The sequence below is a fragment of the Cuculus canorus genome, chromosome 19 (assembly GCF_017976375.1).
Source record: "Cuculus canorus isolate bCucCan1 chromosome 19, bCucCan1.pri, whole genome shotgun sequence".
Classification (NCBI taxonomy): Eukaryota; Metazoa; Chordata; class Aves; order Cuculiformes; family Cuculidae; genus Cuculus; species Cuculus canorus.
This window is the reverse complement of record NC_071419.1, coordinates 1,455,494-1,478,543: the sequence shown is the minus strand read 5'-3', so window position 1 is coordinate 1,478,543 and position 23,050 is coordinate 1,455,494. Positions and strand designations below refer to the sequence as shown.

The window sequence follows — 23,050 nt, the reverse complement described above, 5'->3', positions numbered from 1 at the left end:
ATTCAGCTAATCCCAGTTGAATGCAATGGGAGTTGGGAGTGTAATTCCCTCCAACACCATTTAAAATCCCAGTACAAATTCTAATTGTGGAAATTACTTGGCTACAATATCCAAGATACTGCTTTAAAAGCACCCACTGAAAGTTATTTCGTTTTGGTTTTCCCATCCCTTCCCTAAGTGTAGGCACTCTAACAGCTGAGGAAGTCTGGAGCAGACCACACATTTTTGGCACAGTAAACAAGACCCTTTCTCCTGCTCTTCACCTTTTACCTGTGGCATTTTACGCCCAGACTGTGACGTTCCACAGGGTACTTCTATACAGTCTATTATTTGACTATCTATACTATAGAATCACAGAAAGTCTCACGTTGGAAAGGACCCACAAGGATCACTGAGTCCAGCCTCCTGCTTCTTGCAGGACTACCTACCTAAACCCAAATCACATGACTAAGAACATGGGCAAATGTTCTCGTTGTTTTTACAACTTCGTTCATCATATTAGAAAGCACCACTGTCCAAATAGACAGACATGGAAGATTTCAGAAAAAAATCACAACTGACTTAAGAATTGGAGGTGTTGAGTGGGTTTGGTTTTTTAATCCATGAAGAAGTACAAACAAAATAACTCTCCAGACCATAACCAGTTCCAGATAACAGATTACCACAATAGGTTGTTCTCACCCCTCCATCCAAGGCTCTCATCCTTAACAGTGCAGTTCAACTCCCTTGTATAAGTGCTATTAAGAAGTATATCAAAATCTAAAGAAGACATAAAAATAAACTTCCTAAGAGCCAATAATCTGTCAGCATCTGGAATTCTGACACATGATTTATCAAAACTCAACAGCCCCAGCACGGCCAAACATCAGTCAGGATGCAGCAGCATTCCCTTTGCATTCCTTCCCCTTCTCTGATGATGAAACCCAGTGGGAAAGTGGGTGATACACCTTGTTCATAGAGAGCGAGTATGTTAGGATATTAACGGAACATGACACGGTCTTTGTGATGGTGTTGAACCACTGTTGTTCACAAACACTGCTGGAGGGAAGCACACCACACACTGACTGTCACTGCGAACCAGCGCACTACAGCATTCTGGGTACAATACTGCAGGGTCAGCTCTGTCTCTAGGAGCACCAAAGGTGGGGTTTAGGATTTTATTTGGGTTGGGCTGGATTTTCACAACTACTGCTGAAGCAAAACAGTAGTCTTGAATCAATTTTGCACTTATTTGATAACAATTTAACGTGAAACCATCTTTCTTTCCAAACCTACTTCAAAATTAAGAAAGAAAAATCACACCAAAAAACCCCAAAACAAATCCAACAAAAAGTCACAAGAAAACCTAATAACGTCTCTTTTTGTTCATGACAAAAAAACACCACACCAAAGAGCTCTGCCTCGGGCACTCCAACAGGCCTCTGTTTGAACTAGGGTTATACTCTCTTCTTGCAACAAACTACCTATCACAAGAAAATCCAGTAACAAAAATAGATCTAGTTCATCTTTTCCTCTATCAAATTCGCATTGTTTGCATGTTATCCTTGAAGTAGTGCTCTGTGTAGAATTACAAACCTATGTTCCAACAGACTAAACCTGGACACACGTCCTAAATTGCAGGATACCTACTCAAGACACATGAAGCACCAGTACAACTGCAGACACAACAATGCCACTCATGTCTGGGACAGGGCTTGCAGCACTAAGCAAAACCCCCCAAAATCTCTATTCCTAACCTACAGGGAGTCTACTTTACAGTCATTGCTTCTTTGTTTCTTTTTCATCTGACTGACACTCTAATTAAAAGTCCTTTACCGAAATGTCTATATCTAAATTAACAGCTGACTGCAGATGCATTAAGCTTTAAACAAAATTTAACACTCATTAATGAGATTACCTGTTGTGATTAAATAAGGACAAACAAAAAAAACCGACCTTGGAAATTTTTGTGACTGAGAAAGAACTTAAGTTAAAGTTATTCCCTTAAATATAGTCATGCATCCCCTTTAATACCAACTTTTTTACTGTATTCAAAGTACAATCTCTTAGCAGTTATTGGAATAACAGCCCTACTCTTAAAAGGAACACATTAACAGAGAGTTAATTGCAACAAGTGCTTCATCAAATTCTTTAATGCTTAAAACACTGAAATATTAAAGGTTTCAGTAGCATTTGGTATCTAAATAGAGTCTCTGAAAAGCTCTTTAATAGAACAGCCACTGAAACACTAAATTCAAGGAAAACTGTAAGTACAGCCAGTGAATGAAAATAATTTATTAAAATCACTGAAAAACCCTCCCTAAAAAAGTTTGAACGCAGCAGTTAATTTCAACCTGCAGTTAAAAAGGCACTAGCTGTCAGTCAGTTTTCTCACCCAGCTCTATCGTGAAAAGAAAAACTGACAGATCACAGGAGCTTGCCTTTGTAAACCAATTCGGGAACTTTCATGCTTCTTATTTGTTAGGTTAAAGGTTAAATTGCTGACCTCTGCCCTCCTGCTTAGCAGCCTTTCCCTTTTTCTGTAAAGCTTTATTTTGGGGCTGTATTTACATGGATTAGTCTCTTTTCACGCTAAGAAGGAATCTGTTCACAGCCAAAGCCTTAGTTCTGGTTGTACAAAAAGCAGTCACAATTATTCAGCAGCAGACAATGACCATATTGTGGATTTACAAAAAAACCACCTCAGCCATGGCAAGTTCTGTCCTTGCTGCACAAAACAATAGAAGAAAAATCTTATCAAGCATTCAACAGAAAGCAAACAAAGCAAGCCCACTGTGAACTTGATGAAGATGTCAAGCTCCTTTAAAAAAATATAAATCAACAAAAGAGTTTAAAGTCTTGTGAGTGAGACTTTCTGTGCTGCATTTTTCTGTCTAGTTAAACAGTGCCAGCAGTAGCAACGTAGTGCAGACCAGTAAATACCTGTGAAACAGAAAACCCTGTAGGCAGAAGTAGTGTAAGCATGAAGCAAAAAGGACAAACAACATATCTCTTCACAAAATAACTTACAGTAATGGAAGAACATTCAGTCATACCCAAAAATCCAGCATAATCATCTAAGAGCACGCCTAGATACAATTTATGATGACTTGCAATACAGCAGATTCAATATCTTTTCATAAAGTGAGTTTCTCTTCAAACTGAGCTATGGATTTAATTTGTACTGTAAAAGCCACCTGTCTACTTAGATTTGGTTACTTTTCCAATCCTGCTTAAGGAAGTTTGGTTTAGCAGCATAATACTGTAAGGATGGGGTAGGGAAACTTGTGATCCTTGAAGTACAGCACATGTTCAAGAGAAAGCACTTATTTAGTGGCAAGACACCCGAATTTGGCACTTCCTTTGTTATTCCTAAACCTTCAGCATATTTTCCTGTTTCTCCATACAAAACAGGCAGACTTCAAGGAACAAAATGTTTTCACCTTAAAAGAAACAAAGGTTGCTCTGAGAGATGCATGGGTAAAGTGTATGAACTCTTGAAGGACCAGCTCTTAACTTATTCCTACTCCAGTAAATATGATTATGTTCAAGAAAATAATTCACCTATATGGGATGTACTGCTCTACTATCTAAACTTACACCATATGACAAAAAGGCAACGATGAAGAGCAGCAGTGCATCTGTTTTGCCGACAGAAACCTGCCAGTTCTCTCTACCTGTGAAAGTCCTATAATGGAAACCATAGTGACAACTGTAGAATAATTTTAAGGCCCAAGCACATCATGACTTCTCCCAGTAAAGTACTTCGATTAGTTTAAGTTATAACATTTGTGATCTACTGGGAAGAGGGGGAGGGAAAGAACTATTACAACACAAGGCTAGAACATGAAAAGTAAAGAAGGAAGTACTTAAACTACTCACAAGCTTCTAGTAGGAACAAGATTAGTAGTACATGCTACTCTCAGAGCCAATTCAAATGCAAATTTCATCCTCTCTCTCAAACAATGATAAACTCCCTCAGAGTTAATAGTTTCCTTCTAAGATTCATCTCCCTTTTCAACCTAGTGGTATGTTTTTGAGAAAAGAAAGAAGCACATGTCGAGTCTTACAGCAAGACCTTTTAAATTCTGTCATAAAAGAAGTAGTATAAACTACATTTCCTTTACTAATCCAGTGAACATTTGTTAAACTCTAACACACACTTTGTCCACGCTATCGCATTTAGGCTTCTAACTTACCATGGGGTTTTTTTTAAAAAAAAAAAGAAAGAAATCCTTTAGCTGTACTAAACCATTTTAGTCTTTTCCTTGAACACACAGAAAGAATTTATGCTACACTCACAAAAAGATGAAAGATGAGGTCCTTGGAGAGAAAGGTCTTTTGGTACACTACATGGTGAAGCTACGGATTTGACATACTTTTATAATGTCTGCTTTGGCAAGAACACAAAAACCCCACACAAAAGCATGCTACCTCCTCCCAGACAGGGGTGTAGGAAGGTGTCTTTATCTTGTGAGCATTTACTTTCAGATGTTCATACCTTAGAGACTATTTTGATCGGTTACTTTAGACTAACAAATTCTCTCTTTCTGCATGAACAGTTTGACAGTCAGACTACGCTGATCCTCACAGCCCCATCTAACGAGATAGGAACTTTGGCTGAGGTCCAGCATGATCCTTATATTCGTCACATCTCGTTTCTGAGGAATGATTTGCAGCAGTTTTAAGATCATGAAGGGCTTTGAAAATTAAAAGATTCCTTAAGTAGTTGTATGCTTTCATTTTCTTTATATAGGTATTTGAACTAAAATTGTGACTGGATTCTCTTCACTTCTGCATCTCAAAAAAACCAAAACAATCTTGTAGCTAACACTTAAAAAGGAAAACACAGTTCCAATGCACTTTACTTACTTGCAAGCACATATGTCAATAGTATAGAACTGAATTTCTAGAAATGCTTAAGCCAGGTAAAGCAGCTATAACTAGTAAAACCAATACAAGTTCTTTGTAATTTACTTCCTTAATTTCTGAGATGTCATGACAAATACACAAGCCCTCAATTAGAAGCACTTCACAATCTCATAAAATGCATTTTTCCTTCTTTTACATGAAGTTTAAAAATGGGAAAAGAAATTCAGTAAAATAGTAGTGTTTCATACAAAGCATCTCAACCTACTGCATGTAACAATTTTGCAGTGAATGAGGCAAGATCAGGCCCAAAGATGTAGACTTATCATCAAAACTTACTAAAGTAAATTAAAACCATATTCTGTAGCTTCATCTTCATTTACTTAGGAATGTGCTGTTTTACGGAACACACGCTGCCCGAACAGCAGAGAACTTAGCATTTCCAGCTAAGATTTTGTATTTTCATTCAATTTTAGAAATTTTTCATGTGCCAGAAATACACAAATCACCAATGCTGAGCACAGATGATCATTATTTTTAAACCACCTAGAGGGGAAAGGACAGAAAGACCACAGCTGAGCTGATCCCGTGATCATTTCCTCTCTCCATCCACACATTTCACTGTGGTTTGGCAGAGTTCTGCCTGAATTGGAATAAAACAAAATTTGTTTTTTCAATTTCTTTGGTTTCAATGAAGTTTTCCTCCTCACACCTTTTTTTAAAAAAAGTCCTCCAGATGAACCTGAAGCTTATATTTCCATGAATCAAATCATGGTATCATAGGATAATTCAGGCAGGAAGGGACCTCGGGAGGTCTCCAGTCCAACCTCCTGCCCAGAGAAGGGCTAGGTATGAGGTCAGACCAAGTTGTTCAGGCTGCAATCCAGTTGGATCTTGAAAACCTCTAAGGATGGAAACCGTACAACCTCTCTGACCTGGTCCAATACCTGACCATCCTCATGAGATTACGTTCTGGATATTCAGTTAGAACACCTCTTGATTCAACCTATGTCACTGCCTCTTGTCCTCCTGTCATGCAACACTGTGAAGAGCCTGGACACCTCAGCTTGAGGGACTCCTTGTAGGTATGGAAGGCTGCTGTTCAGATTCCATGAAGTCTTCTCCAGGCTGAACAAGTGAAGCACTCCCAGCCTTTCCTCACAGTGCAAGTGCTGTGGCTCACTCATCATCTTGGTGGCCTTTCACTGAACTTGTTCCAGTTTATCCATGTCTTTCTTGGAGCCCAGAACACATTTTTTTTCCTTCTCCAGTCAACTGCCTCGGTAGGTCAGAGGGAGCTTTCAATATGATAGTCAATGGATAATGCTGCTTTCATTCATTTTAAAAGTTATTAACCAAATAAACATTTAATGCAAGATTGTTAACTGTTACACGAGCCATAAAACTACTTGAATGTATGATTGTCTGACAGTAGTTAATAATAACACAAGTCATTATCTCCCGTTTCAGTAAGATGAAGTGAACTATGAAATATATTAAAGATTCTAATTACAGCTGATTTTTAACAGCCAGATGGAAAACATCCTCTGCTACACAAACTTTTCAATAAAACAAAACAGAGGCATGTTCTACCGTCTCACAAGCCAAAGAAGCTCCTGCACTAGCATTGTTACAGCTTCGGAGCAATCAATTCTCCTCAAGAGAATCCATTTCAGAAGATGGATACAAGAATTAAGAGCATTAAGTGATCAATTGCACTATTACAGTAGACACTTCAAAACCAAAAAATCATTCAGAAAAATCTTTTAAAATATTATGAAGAGAGAATTAACTTCAGAAATATATGAGTTATTAAAAATTATTAAATCAATTCCTTTTACTCACTAAAAACAATTTCTGAAGCTTTTGCACCTACAATTACATACAAGAAACCTAAAAACTTGACTAAGTGAAACTCCCACAGAATCAGTTGGTTTATAGAACAAAATGTATACTAAATTCTCCCATTAAAAACCTGTAAAGTAGTTTCCATGCTTTTTAACCCACCTTCCCACAGCAGGGAATTAATCCCTCCAGGGGAATGCAAACAAACTTCAAAGAGAAGATTATACCCAGACACTAGTACTGTACAATGTAATGTTTACGGTCAAATTTGTTCAGATTTTCTGGCACTAGAATCCAGGTCAGATGTGCAGAAACAAAGACCAGTTATTAAAAGGGCTCCTGCAGTGACATCAAATAGTCGTGATGGCATGGAGCAGGAAGACAAGCCAAAACTGTATTCCAGTTACAACTCCTATGGAGGCCTTGGCAGTAAAGGAAAGAATTGCAGCTATCAGACTTTTGCTGATTGTAACAAACAAATACAGATATAAAAGAAGTGGCTTTCCTGTCAATAAAATACAAAACTCCTTTCTGTTGGTTCATTGCACAATACACACACGATCATTTCATTTCATGAACAATAAAAGCGATTTTCACATTCCTCCTTTTCATAACATTCTGGAGATTGATCTCCCAAGACAATATATTAAATTAAATTCTGGGATTATCAATTTCAACCTTTGCTTTTCCTGCTTATTTGATCAAGTTTAGAAAAAAGTGGAATCAGAAATTCCCAAATATACTTACCTGTTTTAGCAGTTATGGGACTTCTCTAGCATAAACATAGGAATACTTGTCAGAAATAATATAATAGAAACACACTTCTATAACTATGGCTTGATAATATTGTCTGGTAAAAATAGTTACTCAAATCCTATGCTGCTTTCCCGTTTTATTTCTAGATAAAATCATTTGATCAATGGAAGAATTCTGGGAAGAGATGAAAACGCTTCTAGAGACCAGAAAGAAAGAGGAAGTAAAAGAATTTCTGACCCAAGCAGCAAGCACAAATCTGAAAATGTATTCACTTTTTCAACCTAAGAAGTAAGAGTCATTTTATTTTAAAAGACAAACGAGGCAAAACAGTCAAAGAAATCACAAAATTGCCCACAATCGGAGCAACCGCAAGAATTTCTCATTTTTATCCCCAACTGTAAAAGATCCTGCAGAACCAGTGGTTAAGATATCCTTAAAAAGCTAGAGCAGCATAATATCAAGTATACTACACTATCTCACAATGCATGGTTATGAATTATTTTAGATAATAAATAGGTAGAAAAACAAAAAAGAACAAAACAGTACCTTTGCCAATGCAACCAATTCCTGAGTAGGTTACTTCTGCATACACTTCAAAGGTAGTTTCTGGATTTTGTCTGAAAGAAAAAAAAAGAAAAAAGAAGTATTCAGCCCCTTCAGAATGTTTTTCCGAGTGTGCTTTCGGTTACTCAGCCAAAAAGGGCTCTAAGAATGCAATGACAATCTGATAAACTCGCTATTTCGGTTTATCGTCTATGAGGATTGCAGATCCGATCTCTCTGCCTTACTAACACCAAGCTCTGGCGGAGGCTCAGATGAGTCACTATGAGCAGGTTGTCCAAAACTTCCACAAAGAAACAAGGAATCAAAACAATAGCAATGAAGCACACAGAACCTTTAAGTCAATTGAGTTGTTGTGACTAGTCCGCATGTCTAGATGCTAACAAATCACAGGCCTATCATTCACAGCTTTGCCAGAAAAAGAAAACTATGCTGCTTATACCACTTTTCAGAATGCTACTCAGAGAGAAACTGCAGTTATTGCAGCTCTTGGCCATAACAGTAATTGCGATTACACATGCAGTTCACAAAAGCAAGTTCTTCTTATTTCACCTTTACTTTCAAATGAGAAAATAAATCACCTTCGAGCTAAACACAGGGATTTTTTTCAGGAAAAAAAATAATCCTGAATACTCTTTTTTTTTCAAGAAACTGAATACAGATAAACATTTTCCACTGTGAGACAAACAACCCAGATTCACATTTTCATTCCTGCAACCCTTCAGTCCAACTTCGTGACACCTATTTATTCAGTAAAAAGGGGAAAAAAAGAAGCTGCAGTCAAGAGAATGCAAAGTCATTTTATGCATACATTACTAGGAAACTTAAGAGGTTGTATTTAGGATGAAGACAGTTCTCTTCTTTAATACCTGTCAAAATATTTCTACCTCTTTGTCAAAAAAAAAAGGCCATGCTGAAGAGTATTACAAATGCACAAGGCTTCACCTCATGAGACCCCAGAGTCTTAAAGCCTTAAAGATGCACGTGAAATAAGTGTGATAGCCAAAAACTATACCAAATTGAACTACAAAATGCAAATGAAGCTTGAGAAAAAAAAACTTATTCTGCTCCAGAGTTATAAATATACCGTCAATAGAAGTAAAAACTTAATGATACATGGCTTAATAAAAAATAACCATTTAGCATAGATTTTCAGTTCTTTGATGTGACTTGACAGGTGAAGCACTGGTATTACATTTCATAAGGAGTGTGTAAAGGCAACAGGTGATAATATACAGAAGCATATTTTGATTTAAATTCCTGACTAACAATTGTAACTACTCCAAAATGTTTTATGAGATTAAAGAGAGTGACATATTAGACTGTAATTGTTTAGTTACTGCAGTAAGGATTTTGTAAGTCTGAACATGTCGCAATTTATTCTTAGATTTTTCTGGTTAAAACCAAGGATCAAAACTGCATAATCACTGCTCTACATTTATGGCTGCTTGGAGAGTGATAATATTGTCTCCTATGTGTTAATGTAAACTATCTAACATCAGAAAATTATTGAGGTATAATTAACTTGGGAATTTTGTTAGCTGCCTTACAGCTAAGGATGAAAATAATGACAGAAACTGTATATATACATATCTGCTAGAATTCCTACCTGAATAGTAATTTAAAAACTGAAACTCATCTTACCCAATATCTCAAACCAAGCATATGAACGCATCAAGGAGTTCAGCCCACTCTTCGGAGAATTTCTGGGTTTTTTAATCCTACTTTAACACCAAAAGATATTAAATAAAACATTTCTAACCATGCCACAGGCCCATTCAGTGTAACTCAAGTGGCTTTAAGCCAAACCCCACACCTATTTAAATTAACAGCAAAGCTGCCATGGGTTTCAGTAGCGTAGGATCACACTCTACAGTTTTACAGAGCACCTCTCAGGAGCAACAATGGTTCACGATTCAATTAACGGTAATTTAATTTGCCACCAGTTCCCAACTGCTTTGCCTTAAGTAGCCATTTTTTCAGAAAACTACATTCAAAAGTCATGAGAAATCCAAAATCAACACATCAACTATTATTTTGCCGTATAAACCAACCTTGCACAATTCTCTCTGTGCTACTAAGAGTTTCTGCATAGAATCTTCTTTGAATATTGAGATTCCTAGATAGAGATACATTTCTACAGTCATGGTACATGATGAGGATGAAATGATACCCAGAGAACACCAGAAGTGTATTTTTCCTTTCATATATATTACTGTGTAGCCTTATCTTATGCTCCTTGTTTATGTCTTTATTTTTAGCACCCTGTTTCCTTAATTAAATGTTTATAAATTTTATAATATTTTTACAGCTAATGGATAAAACAACAAACACCTTTTTAGTACTATGTTAGTCTACATTCAATTCTTTAGTGAAAGCACCATATAAAACAGCTGGCAACAGCACATACGGTATACCAAAACTTTCAGACAAAAAGACAGTAAAATTTGCATTTTAATATTCCATGACAAACGCCCACTTATGTCTATGAACAGCAAAATTAAAGTAGCTTTGCCAAGTCAGAAACTTGGTATTAAAGGCTGCATTCAACAAGCTGACACCTCAGTACGAGAATGAAGTCATTGTTGAATTCTGAATACTTTATAACTTTGCAGTGGAATTAAGGAAACAAGGCACCATGAGACTTGATACTGTTCACAAATGCAGCATAAACACGCATTATAACATGCATATTTGGCAATCCAGTTTTATGACTATTAAACCACCCTGCAGACATCTAATGCCACCTGTGCATTGTACTGAAACCTCAACCCGCTGAAGCCATCCAAGCATTATAACCTTAAACACATGCACACACAGTTTTCTTTCCCCTCAACAGCCTCCAAATAAACACCTAAAAACCCATGGTCAGTTATCAAGTGAACATATAGATGCAATATAAACATACATTGTAGCACTTTTATTTGATACCTGAATCATTTCAGAAGGAATTGCAGTATTTTGCCAAATAAAAATTTAGGAAGGACTTGTATGAGAAAAGAATGCTCTTGTGATAAATGCTAGTTGCATGAATTGCTTCCAATCTCTCCAATGTAGAAATAGCTTTAGTATCAAAGCAATCCATAAAGAAATATGGATTTAATAAATATTTTAAAGAAGACATTTCTGCACCTCTTACAGCCAAAATTATTAGTCTTTACAAAATTGCAAGAGATTTGTGCAGAATAAAATTAAATAAAGTTGTTCTCCAGAACTGTATGTATGAAAGCACATCCTTTGCATATCTAAAGCCACCGTTTGGATTGTCGGGAGCATTTTTTCTACACATAGGAAAATGCAATAGCCCTTACCACAGAAAGTATCATTCCACTTAAAAACCCAGACACAAGACTAGCCTGTTTGATAATTAGCTGTCTTGTAACAAGATTTGGTTGCTCAACTCTTGTTGAAAGAAGTGATTAGCAGGAATCTGTAATTGCTAATTCAGTTTAGAAATCGCACCTCAAACTCTAATGAATTTCCATATATTTAACTTTTTCTGCCCGGCATTCCCCAGGTAGATAGTACTAACTTTCAGTATATAGCAAACTTTACGTTAACTTATCTGAAAGCATTCCCAGATTAATATTGGGGATCTCTTCTGTCATCACTGAAACCTAACTGCCTCTGGAAAGAAGCATGCCAAGTTTTTTTACAGTGCAATGTAATTCTGTTGAACAGACTGACACATGATTTAAAAAAAACAACAACTCCCTCTTTTGCAATGCCTTGAGAACTGAGGGCTCCAAGAAGCAGCAGCAGCCAGGTTAGCCAGATTCCTATTCTACGTTACCTCGCTGGCAGAGTGCCTTGCACATACATTATGACATGCTCCAACACGAAGCGTAACACAGCACTGTAACCCAATACTCAATTTACCTTTTTTTTCGCCTGCAGCTATACACAAGCCAAAAGCTTACAGGATTGCTGGCAACTTCTTGATCTCTTTCCCTTCAGTCTGATGTAACTACCGATAATTTCCCCTAAGCCATCTTTCACTGAAATAACTCATTACTATACATCCATCAAAAATACAACTGACACATACGTCCAGGTTTCCTGCAGAGTATATCACAGTGCGTGCAAGTGATCACGTGCCAAGTAACATCCTTCATAATTATCAATTTATAGCAAGAAGCAAGAGCTCTGACTACTGGATTTTTGCTAGAGTTCCAACCCATCACTAAAGGAGGTATGCAAGATATATAAGAAATATGATATATAAGAAATATGCCTCAGTATAGCCAATTATAAAATAGTTTTCTCATTCACGCTCCACCTGCTCCAGTAAGGGAGCTACCTGTCAATCTGAAATTCAGTGCTAGGCTCAACATCCAGCTCGGACTCAGACAGGCTCTCTCATACTTTATCTATTTCAAGATTTTGAAATGTTGTCCTTAGTGTACTTGGGCACAGCGTTCTGTTCAAAGTGGAAAAAAACCATAGTTTATTAATTGTTGCTCAAAGCAAAGTTACTTAATCACAAAATGAACAAAATACTTTCTCACAGAGTCCAAAAAAAGTGAAAAGTGATGTTTATACGGAGTTCTCGTCTATGTTTTCCTATTGACAGAGAAAGACACAGGCTTTGTCCGTAACCTTGAAAAACACCTTCACACTGAAACAGACTTTGCACAGAAAAAGTCCAGAAGTCCCCTGGCTGTAACAAATACTTCCAACTGCTACATCTCCAGCGATCTGTGGTTGAAGTGTGTCATCTGAGCATTTACATCCACCAAAGCATACGCAAAACCATTAAAGGTCAAATGAGCAATCAAAACCCCACAGATCATAAACACAGCTTGTGGATTCAGTATGTGCACAAAAGAAACTCTGTCTTATGTGAGCATCAGCCTTTTCATTGACTTGAGATAAGGTAACCATTAGAAGTGCCCCAAGCAAAGGTGAGAGCTGGAAGGTGTGAGTTACAGAATTAACCTGCCCTGCTGTCAGTACAGTAACAGTTTTAGAGTCTACTCATACTTCTGTTTAAGGCAACAGTTTAACTAGTTTATTAGACTTTGATTTTTTGTAGCAACAGCTAAGATGTTCTTGCCAGAGAAGTGCAGGAACTAACTCCAAACTTTCTCTTGAAGAAGGAAGGTTGCTTTCTGGAACCAGTCACCTCAGGGCTATCACTGCAGGCTCTCATTATCCACTTACACTTTCCTACAACGCCTGGCTGGACAGGCACACATTTATGTCTACGCAGCCTATGGGCTTGGGAACATGAAGATTTGTAACCTGAGTAAGGACACTAGAAACTAAATCTCATTCAGTCTCACATTCCAGTTAAATGAAAGAGGTGAACAAGTTAAAGCCCTATGTGATCTGAAAGAACTCTGTGTCCAAGAAGGAAAAGCAGCTGTTCAATAGCATCTAATGAACCAGCTTGATGAGACCAGCTAACAGGATGTCTCCACTCTGTCACACAAGGGTGTCAGCACTGCCTGCTTGGTGATGGCTTTATTGCACCTCTACCTGTCTCGGAGGAACTGAACATGTCTGGAACAGCGTACGGATGAGCCGAGATCCTTAATGTGATCATAGTAAACATAACAACAGGGCTTACCAATAAATTAACCCCCAGGTTTTCTGAAAGTTAAAAAATACTGAGAGCATGGAGCTATAGGCCCAGCAAATTAACCAGCTGCTCCATTCTTCTCCTTCCCCTTGATGTCCTTGCTAATGCACTTTCCAGATATCACAGCTGGACTGTCTACCTTTCCTTTAGCAGGCCCAAACCCAGGCAGGAAGCTCTGGACTCTCCACACAGCTGGACTGTCCACTTTCCCTCCGGCAGGCTCTAACCCAGGCAGGAGGCTCTGGACTCTCCACACAGCCGAACTCTCCACCTTCCCTCTGGACTCTCCCTGCCTCAGCACACCCCGAAGGGAAGCTCCGAGCTGGCAGTGGCTCCCCACTGCCGCAGCCCTGTCCCACCGCCCCGGCAGCCAGAACCGCACACGGCGAGGGGACAGCGGAGAAGCTCGCGGCCTGCCCCGCCGCCGCCTCCCCTGGCCTCGGGCCCGCAGGCTCGCCCGGGGACCCCCCTGCTCCACGGCCCCGCCGCTCTCCCGAGGGCCGGCGGGCCCCGAGGGTAGAGGCACTCACTTGATCCTGGATCCCATGATCTCTGAGGGCCCGCATAGGCCCAGGCTAGAGAGAGAAACCGTGGGCCCCGGGCTGCGCTCTGTCCGCCGCTCGCCCCCTCACTCCATCCCGGCCGTCGCCGCCGTCGCCCCGGCCGAGTCACGGCGCGCGCGGGGCATGCCGGGAGCTGTAGTGCCCGGCGGCGGGAAAGGGCTCCTGCGCGCGCAGCTCCCCATTCCCCCCCTCATCGCAGAGCGCGCGCAGCCCCCCCCCTCCCCGGCGCGCGCCCCCGCTGCCCTCAGGCGAGAGAACCGCTCCCCCCGCCTCAGTCTCTCCTCAGGCGGCGCCGCCTCGGGCACGGGTCGCTCCCCGCCTCAGAAGCTGCTCCTCAGGCACCGGCCGCCCCCATCGCAGCCGCCCGGCACCCCCCACCTCGGCTGTTCCTGAGACACCGGTTGCTCCCGTCTCGGGCACCGGTCGGCTCAGCCGCTGCTGAGACACCGGTCGCCCCCCATGCCAGCCGTTTCCTCAGGCACCGGTCCCCCCCGCCTCAGCCGCGGTTCCTGAGGCACCGGGCGCCCCTGGCCGCCCATCGGTCTCCCCGGCGGAGCCGTCTCGATGCCCGCGCCGTGGGAAGGGCATCGCCGGCCCCCCCGGGCAGGGCAGAGCCCTCAGCGGCCCCTGGGACCAGGCCAGAGCGGCGGGGGGCGCGGTGCGGGGCTGCGAGCTGGGGCTCTGGCAGGGCTGGGACAGAGCCCTTCGCACTGCAAGTGACAGCGCTCCACGCCGAGGGTCACAGCATTCTCTGCACTACGGGTGACAGAACCCTCTGCACTACGGGCCACAGAACCGTTCACACTGTAGGTGACAGAACCCTCCACATCGAGGGTCGCAGAACCCTTCACACCGTGGGTGACAGAACCCTTCACACTGTAGGTGACAGAACCCTCTGCATTACAGATCACACAATGCTTCACACCGCGAGTGATGGAACCCTCTGCACTGCGGGTCACAGAACCCTCTATGCCATGGGTCACAGAACCCTCCGCACTGCAGGCTGCAGAACCCTAAGCTGCTGAAAAGGCAATAAAGGATGGCGAGAAAATAGTTACAAGCCCAAGTAAGGTCATAAAGGGGACTGGAGACTTCTCGAGAAGTGAAGGAGAGATGAAATGCAGTCTGCTGAAAACAAAGCTTACGTTGACTCAGAATTTGCAGTATGAAAGGTGCCTTATTGGAGCCAGCAAACAGGAACAAACAGGTACCCAACAGTTTTATTAAACACATTTTACAGGAAGTTTTCAGGAAGGTTCGAATAATTTCTAGTGTAATATAAATCTTGTAATTTAGTGTTGCAAATGATCTGCAATGAGGAACAAAAAAGCTGGGAATCTGGCTTAAAAAGACCTTTAAGCTGCAGATCACTGTGGAAGCCAGTTGCCTGGCTGAGGAATCTCAAGGAATAAATGATTAGGAAGTATGTGTCCACCTGAGTATGGAGAAAACAACTTTTACACCATGAATTTCATGAACTAGACTGAGATGACTGGATAGCTGAGGTGGTGGATGAAGTGATAGTAGCTGGTAATTAATAAATGCCAGGTAAAAGGGCTTGCAAAATTAGTGCTTGTTGATTACCTTTAAATATATCTCAGTGAAACACCTACTTTGTAGGTCACAGATTTGTAATGAGCATATTTTCCAAACCCTAGGGGAAGAAATAGTAGGAACCCCATGTTGGTAAGTGTTCATCAATAGTTTTTCAACCTGGATAATGTGCAGGTGCTTGCTAGAACTTCCGAGCAGGAGATAACCTCGTTACATAGGTTGTGTGAAAAGCGTGAGATAATCAATTTAAAAAACAATGTTAGTGTAGAGGATGATCTACCTCAAGCTCACAGTTAATAAAGAGAAATTTAATTAATAATAAAAATGGGAACGTGCAGGGCAAATTGTAAGGTTCTGTCCTTACTACCAAAGGCATGCTAATGAGTCTGGCAACACAAGCATTGCAAATTCAGTCTCTGGAAACTCTAGTTGAAAAGACCTCCTAATAAAACAAGTGTGAGCTTGTAAATCTGGTAATGCTAAGAGAGAGGAAACCAGAAAGGTAAGGAGAGGATGAGCAACTAGAATTTCTTCTTGTTAAAGTATAAAACAGACACTCAATGTGGAATTGGTATGTGCATTCTGACTTTATCTTGTATATATCAAGCAAGCAAAGTCTAGTATATTCCAGAACGCAGTGCATGAACACAGAATACAGGTTGTACTCTCCAAATGGTGGCAATAAAATAGGAGAATTTATTTAAACTTCCATCTATAGACTGAATATTTAAATATTTGTTCAAATTCTGAAAAGTATGTTTCCTACGTGAAAGTGCTAAAAGACAAGGGGAAAACAAAGATGTTAAACAGGATGTAGATGTACCTGTTCAAATGCAGGGAGTTTTTCTGCTTGATATTAATTTTGTGTTCCGAGCTGTAGAACTTTCTCCTGACCCCCTGCTTTACCTGGTTATTTAAGTAAAAAAGCTGCTCATTAGGTAACCCAGATTACATTTTCTGCAGTTCCTTTGGTGGTACCAATCTCTACAGCTGGCTTCAGGGGTTGGTGGCAATTGTGTAATAGTTACAGGGCAGCAGAGAGGGCGGAGCCCTCAGGAAAGAGAAGGGTTTAACCACACGAGGGTTACAGCTATGCCTGCTGGCCCTATCCAGAGAGCAGTGCGTTTGAATGTCTCAGAATAGATGAGCTGATTAACTGTGAATCACCTTCCCAGAAGAGATGAAGCATTAATAGCAAACAAAAGGGAAGCAGAAGGGAAACTTCAGGCAGAAGAAAATAATCCAGGAATTAAAAGATTGGTGAAAGCCTTAGGATGCTTCCAGATTGACCAGAAGCTTTAGTTTGATACCATAGAAATAGAGATCTTGCATGGTGCACTGCAGGGTGAATTTGGGTGAATGTGGCTGAGCCTATAATTTCATATGTAGCAGACCCACAGCAGCAAATGTACATGAAAACATGGTTAACTCCTTCTTCTCAGTCAGTACCAGCTTCTTCTCAGGCATGCGATAATCAGAATTTATTTGGAAAATTCTCTCTGCTACATCTCAGCTGATAGGAATGACAAAAAAAAAAATTGCTGACTTTATAGATCAGTAGTTAGGCTTCATCTGAAAGGTTATGCCTTGAGAGAGAATACATTACTACCTAAATAATATTAATTATAATGTTCATTAATGTTTTTTCCAAATTTCTCAGTGGGTAAAGTTTAGGAAAATCTCTACCAATGTTTATAAACTGATATCTTATTAAAGATAATTTTCAGATGTGAAGCACAACTTATTTCATCGGCCTCAAGCTTGTAGTTCTTGTTGTCACCAATCAATATACATCATAAGTTACGGATCAGGTCATTGGCCCATCTTACTTGCAAACACCCTCCAGAAGCGTTCACATACATTGCTTTAGGAAATAGCTGGTTCTTAATGCTTTCAAACTGTGATTCATCAGGCATTGTTCAGATAGCTGGTTAGCCTTCAGAAAGATTACTGCATGCCCAGTCGTTTAAATTAGCATAAGTACCTACTCGTATGGGTGGAAATGGGCCACAGCAACTTGTTTTCTGTTATGAGTTATGAATCTGTAATCTTATAATCTGTAATTGCACAGAGTGCAACTGATCTTTCAAAAATATGGAAGAAAACATAGAAACTGACAAAAAAAAAGTATAAAGAAAATCCCAGTCATAAGAAGATAACCAATGCGTTAAACCAAAAGCATTTTGTCACCAAGATTGGGCACTGGGAGACGTTTAAGGAAGAGTGTAAGAGCATGGAAGCATGTAGAAACCTCTCTCAGCCTTCAATAAATTGATGTGTTTTCTCAGCCACAGATGCTGCTTATATATAAGAGCTTCCAGGGGACTTCTCTTCCATTCACTTGTTCAGTTGCTTTTAAGTCTCTGTATAGCTTAGAATCCTCCACCTTCTATGGCGTGGAGTTTCCATAGCTTTATCTCATGCCAGGTGAAAAAAACCCTTCTTTCCTTTGTGTTAAACCTGCCTCGGTAATTTTGTTTGACTCCTCACCAAATATTGTATTGATAGTGTCAGGGAAAGTCTCTTTCTTATTTATCTTCTTCATTCATCTGTGATTTCATAAATATTTGGCTTTATGGTCAAAATAAGAAATGCAGATGTATCTCGGGTTTTCTCATAAAATAAAAAAGGCTCTTTCTATTTCAGTGTGGCAACATTGTGCGTACTTTCTATATAGTGCATAAAAAGCTAAGTAAGCAGTAAAATACCTTCCCTTTTAAGTGTTTGAAGTACCATACACTGAATGACCTTTTCATTCTCCATTCACAAAGAAATAAGAAATAACTATTCTTATTTCTGAAACCTGTGATTATACCAATAGCTATAACTCAGGCCCATAAAATCCTTTAATATAAAGAGCCATGCTGGAGATTCATTCCCCGAAAGAAAAGAGCCCAGGATGATTGACCTGAAATGACCTCTTCATTTTTTACTGAAAGGAGATCTAAATATGGCAAACATTTCTGTGTGCTACTGTCTCTCAGCAGATTACATTTCCCCCCATTAGAATTTCTTATGATTAACAAAAACTGGTTATTTCATTTTATGGGGAAACTAGAGAAATATCTACCAGGACTTTTTGGTCTTTGTCTTCTAACTGCTCAGTGATTTTTCCATTAGAAAATCTATTTTTTTTCTCTTTAATTATTTCCATTGTTTGCATCACTTACAATAGTGATCACATTTTCTGTTTGGGGCGTCTTTAAGGTGGATGTATTTTGTTGACCTAAAGAATTAAAGATTCACAAGTCTGCCACCATAAAAACTGGTGTTTAAATGACTAAAAATAATTATTATTTTAAAATAAATACAAAAATGCGATACTTTTTTGTTTTGTTAAATTACTTTTTTCCTCTCCTTTTTTGAGAGGAAATGAATCCAAATAGCCAAGCTAATATCAGAGGATGTTATTAAAAAAAATTTCTTCTGCTCCATAGACTGCTCTGAGCAGAGCTGCACACTGGGTGAGAATGCATCCTCTAAGCAGAGAAGACCCTCTTGGTGCTACCAAGTGTGCATAAACTGCCCAGATCAGATACACACTTCTATGAAGGCAACACATAATACTGTGTCCAACAGCACAAACAATCAAATCTTCAGGAAAGCACTAAGAGCCTGTCCTTTCCAAGGGACATTTGCTGTTCTGCAGCATTGGTCCTGAGGTCTTTTTTTAATATTGTTCAAACTTGATGAAATTGGCTTTCAGTGTTTATCCTCCTCTTCCTACACTCTACCAGATATCCTGTATTTTTGTTACCTGATAATGCCTCGTACATATTTCAGTCTCCAAATTTTCACCCAAGCAGATTTAAAATGACAGTAAGTTACCTGCTTAGTGGTTTGCTTTACTCGATGGCTTACATGTTCCTCCTTGCATCTAGCAAAAACCCTCTTGCTATGACTTGTCAGAATGGCACTGCCTTCATCGTGAAAACACACTGCCGAGCTGGTTCTTGCTCTGAAGCTGTTGAAGACATTATTTCATCTGCCAATAATAAAGAAGCAACTGACCTAAGTTACTCTTCTCTATTCACCTTGCTGTGATGGCAGAGTGCTGACTGTACCGTTACTGCTCTATAAAGCAAAGTCAGATTTATGAGGCAAAATCTATGATGATGTGATTCCAGCTAGACAAAAAAAAAGCCCAGTATGAAAATAGTTATTCATATCTATGATAGCCTTTGTCACAGAAAAGATAACCCTCCTGTGCTGAAAGGAATAAGATCACTGATGTAAATCAGACTGCTACGTTCAAGTCCCTCTAAGTTACTAATGAGCCTGGAAGAACAAGGATACTTAGGAGAAATCCAGAACAGCAAGGCATAAGTTGTTGGAGCAGAGGGAAGTACTTACTTCATCTGATACTAAACTCTTGTACAGTAGACTGCCCAGATTAAGCTGCTGAACTCAGATAGCATGAAAGAGAAAGAAAAAGAAAGATTAAAAAAAGAAGGAAGGAAGGAGCAGAGCAAATGAATGCATGAATGAATGAACAAATAAATGAACCGACCAAGGAATTTATAAAATACAATAATCTCTAAGTTGGCAATGTGTATTATTTGAAACATGACTTTATATTTTGTTGCACTCATTCTAGAAATAAAAATAATAAAATCTTGGTATGAAGTATTGCTGCAAGCTCTATGACACTCCTCAGTTTTTCCCATTTCACACAGCTGATGGGATCTTCATTTTTTTCAGGTTTGTCCATGTCGAGATTTCAGTAACAATTACCACAACTTTTTAATATAAAAATAAAACATGTTTTGAGCCAGGCTTCAAATGTAATCACCACAATCACCGTAAACCAAATGACCACTAACAGTGTCAGCTTCACTGCCCTGCTAAGGGAAATCTGTTTATCCTTTCTGCCATAGCATGGGGTAACATGATAACTATTGATGGCCCACTATTTATTAAGATGTCGTCAGACAACATGTTGTCATATGCTGTTATTCTTAAATTGTTATTAAGAAAATATCAAGTAGCATTTCTATGATGTAAGCTGCTTTTATTAACAATGGAATAGTATGTTTTTATATCAAAATTGAATTACATAATGCTAAAACCAAGATTTAATTCATGCTGCTATGTGGAAAATTGATCAAATATTCAAATTACTACAATCTTCAACAGCATAACAGAGACAAAATAGTATGGGTCTTAGTCTTATATAATTTATACTCATTTTATATTACTGTAATTCCCTATGATTGCTGAAGCATGAAGTTCTAACTTACCTTTCTGGCAACAGTTAGTGCTAGACAGCCAGTAGCTGTTCTGAACTTGCATATATAAGATGGAGTTGATGGCCCACACATTTCTTGTACTGATTTTCCTGCACTTATGTTCAGAAGTCATCAGTAATATTACCCCTGATTGACAGAAGGATAAGTAAGTTCCAGATCTGTCTACTCTTGTTTGTACTCCTCTTTTGTCTGAGAAGTTCACATAAGATGTGCCTCATGTCCAACACCGGGCTGGGGAAGAAGCCTACTCATTTTATTAAGAACTCAGGAATTTCCTGGCTAACCTGGGGACTGTCTGCTTTTTGTCATTGAATTAAGTCATTGAGGTGCTGGAGAGTGTGCAAAGAAGGGGAATGAAGCTGAGAAAGTGTTTGGAGCACAAGGGTTACGGGGAGCTGCTGAGGTAACTGGGGCTGTTTAGTCTGGAGAAGAGGAGGCTGAGGGGAGACCTCATTGTTCTCTGCAGCTCCCTGAAAGGAGGTTGTGCTGAGACAAGTGTTGGTCTCTTTAAAGTAATTAGCAATAGGACAAGATGCTCCAGGGGGGTTGTAGATTGGATATAAGGAAATATTACTTTACTGGTACAGGCTGCCCAGGGGAGTGGTGGAGTCCCCATCCCTGAAAGGATTTAAAAGACATGAATGTGTGGTGCTTAGGGACATAGTTCAGTGATGAAGTTGTTAGTATGAGGTTTACTATTGGATTTGGTGATCTTAAAGGTCTTTTCTGATCTAAATGATTCTGCGAATCTGTAATTAGTGTCTGTTTCCTCAGTTTTTTAAAACATGTAGCATTATTCTTGACAGACTGCAGGTTCACAATACAGGAGAGCTTTCTTCCCAAGCTGCAGGTATTATTTAAGAAAAATAAGATTATTTCTAGATGCTACTTTCATTAGTTCTCTGCTGTTAATGATTCCATTCCAGATTAGGAAAAAAAAACAAATTATAAACCAAAGCACACTTCACTAAACATCATCACTCATTTTATTCTTCATAAATAGTCAATTTTATTTATGTAATTACTGCAACTATACAACATCAAGATCTAATGAGGTAATAGCATGAGCTAGGAAATACCAATCTCTTCTGTATTTAATGGAGGAACTTGAAATAGGAAACTGCAGCAGACAGTATTGCAAGCCAGCAAATATGTTCCCTTTCTCTAAGATAACGTCCTGCTGGAAATGCTCATTTGAATCTAGTCCTGACACTTCTGTGGGGTTATTTAAAATCATATGGTGAGTATATCAGTATGGTCCTATACCTCTGCCTCTAAACAGAGCCATCATTAATTGATTTGATTTGTTCTAGTCTTACCTTTGATGAAGAGTAGGTGGCATTTTACCAGTGTTAGGAAAATGCTCTTGGTCCTTGCTATTAATTCCCCTTTAAGAGTCTGCCTTTTTCTAGACTTGCCAGTTAGGTTTGCTAGGATGTTAAAAAAAAATGTTTTGATACATATGTTAGTTGTTTTAATCTTAGAGCTATAAAGAACTAAGTCAAGAAAAGCCTCTTGAGTAATACACAGGAGTTAGTTTATAAAGTAAGTAAAGCTGAACCACTAAGTAATAGTGACCACAATATAATTAACTTCAACATCCTCAGGGGAGAGATCGTACAAAAAATAAGGAAGCTAGTTAAAAAGACCCTAAAGTCAAAAGTGAGGAAATTAAAATCCTTAGACTCAGCATGGAGGCTACTTGAGCAACCGAACAGTGTAACAGAAGGAATGCATAATCCTAAACAAAAAAAAAGGAAGCTGACAAGCAAAAATGAGCCATAGGGCTACAGGAAGGTTTAGGAAGTTAGTATAGTCAAACGCACTTCTCTGAAGGTAGAATTTTAACTTGTCAAGTCAATAGAGATAAAATACAGTGGCTAAGGTACGTGGTGGAGATCAGAAGGATGACAGAGGATTTGAGGAGCAGATAGCCTGTTATGAAAACAAGACTTTTTCAAGTATTAAGAAGCATCAAGGCTGCAAGAGATTTTATAAGTCCAGTGGGCTATTTGGTACAAAAGTAAGAAAGCTAATGAGAATACAGAGACACTGAAATTAAGGTAAATGACTTTTTTTTTTCATTGGCA

The 23,050-nt window shown here is 39.4% G+C and overlaps 1 protein-coding gene across 1 annotated transcript in view; it reads right to left on the bottom strand.

The window, feature by feature from the left end:
* DENND1A (DENN domain containing 1A) overlaps positions 1–14,280 on the bottom strand; it is a 154,504-nt gene extending 140,224 nt beyond the window's left edge. Inside the window, exons 1-2 of the mRNA XM_054083890.1 lie at positions 14,125–14,280; positions 7,996–8,066 (exon numbers count right to left, since the gene is read on the bottom strand). Coding sequence (XP_053939865.1) covers positions 7,996–8,066; positions 14,125–14,141 — 88 coding nt within the window. The 5' untranslated portion in view covers positions 14,142–14,280. The remainder of the gene's footprint in view (positions 1–7,995; positions 8,067–14,124) is intronic.
* Positions 14,281–23,050: the final 8,770 nt, after the last annotated feature.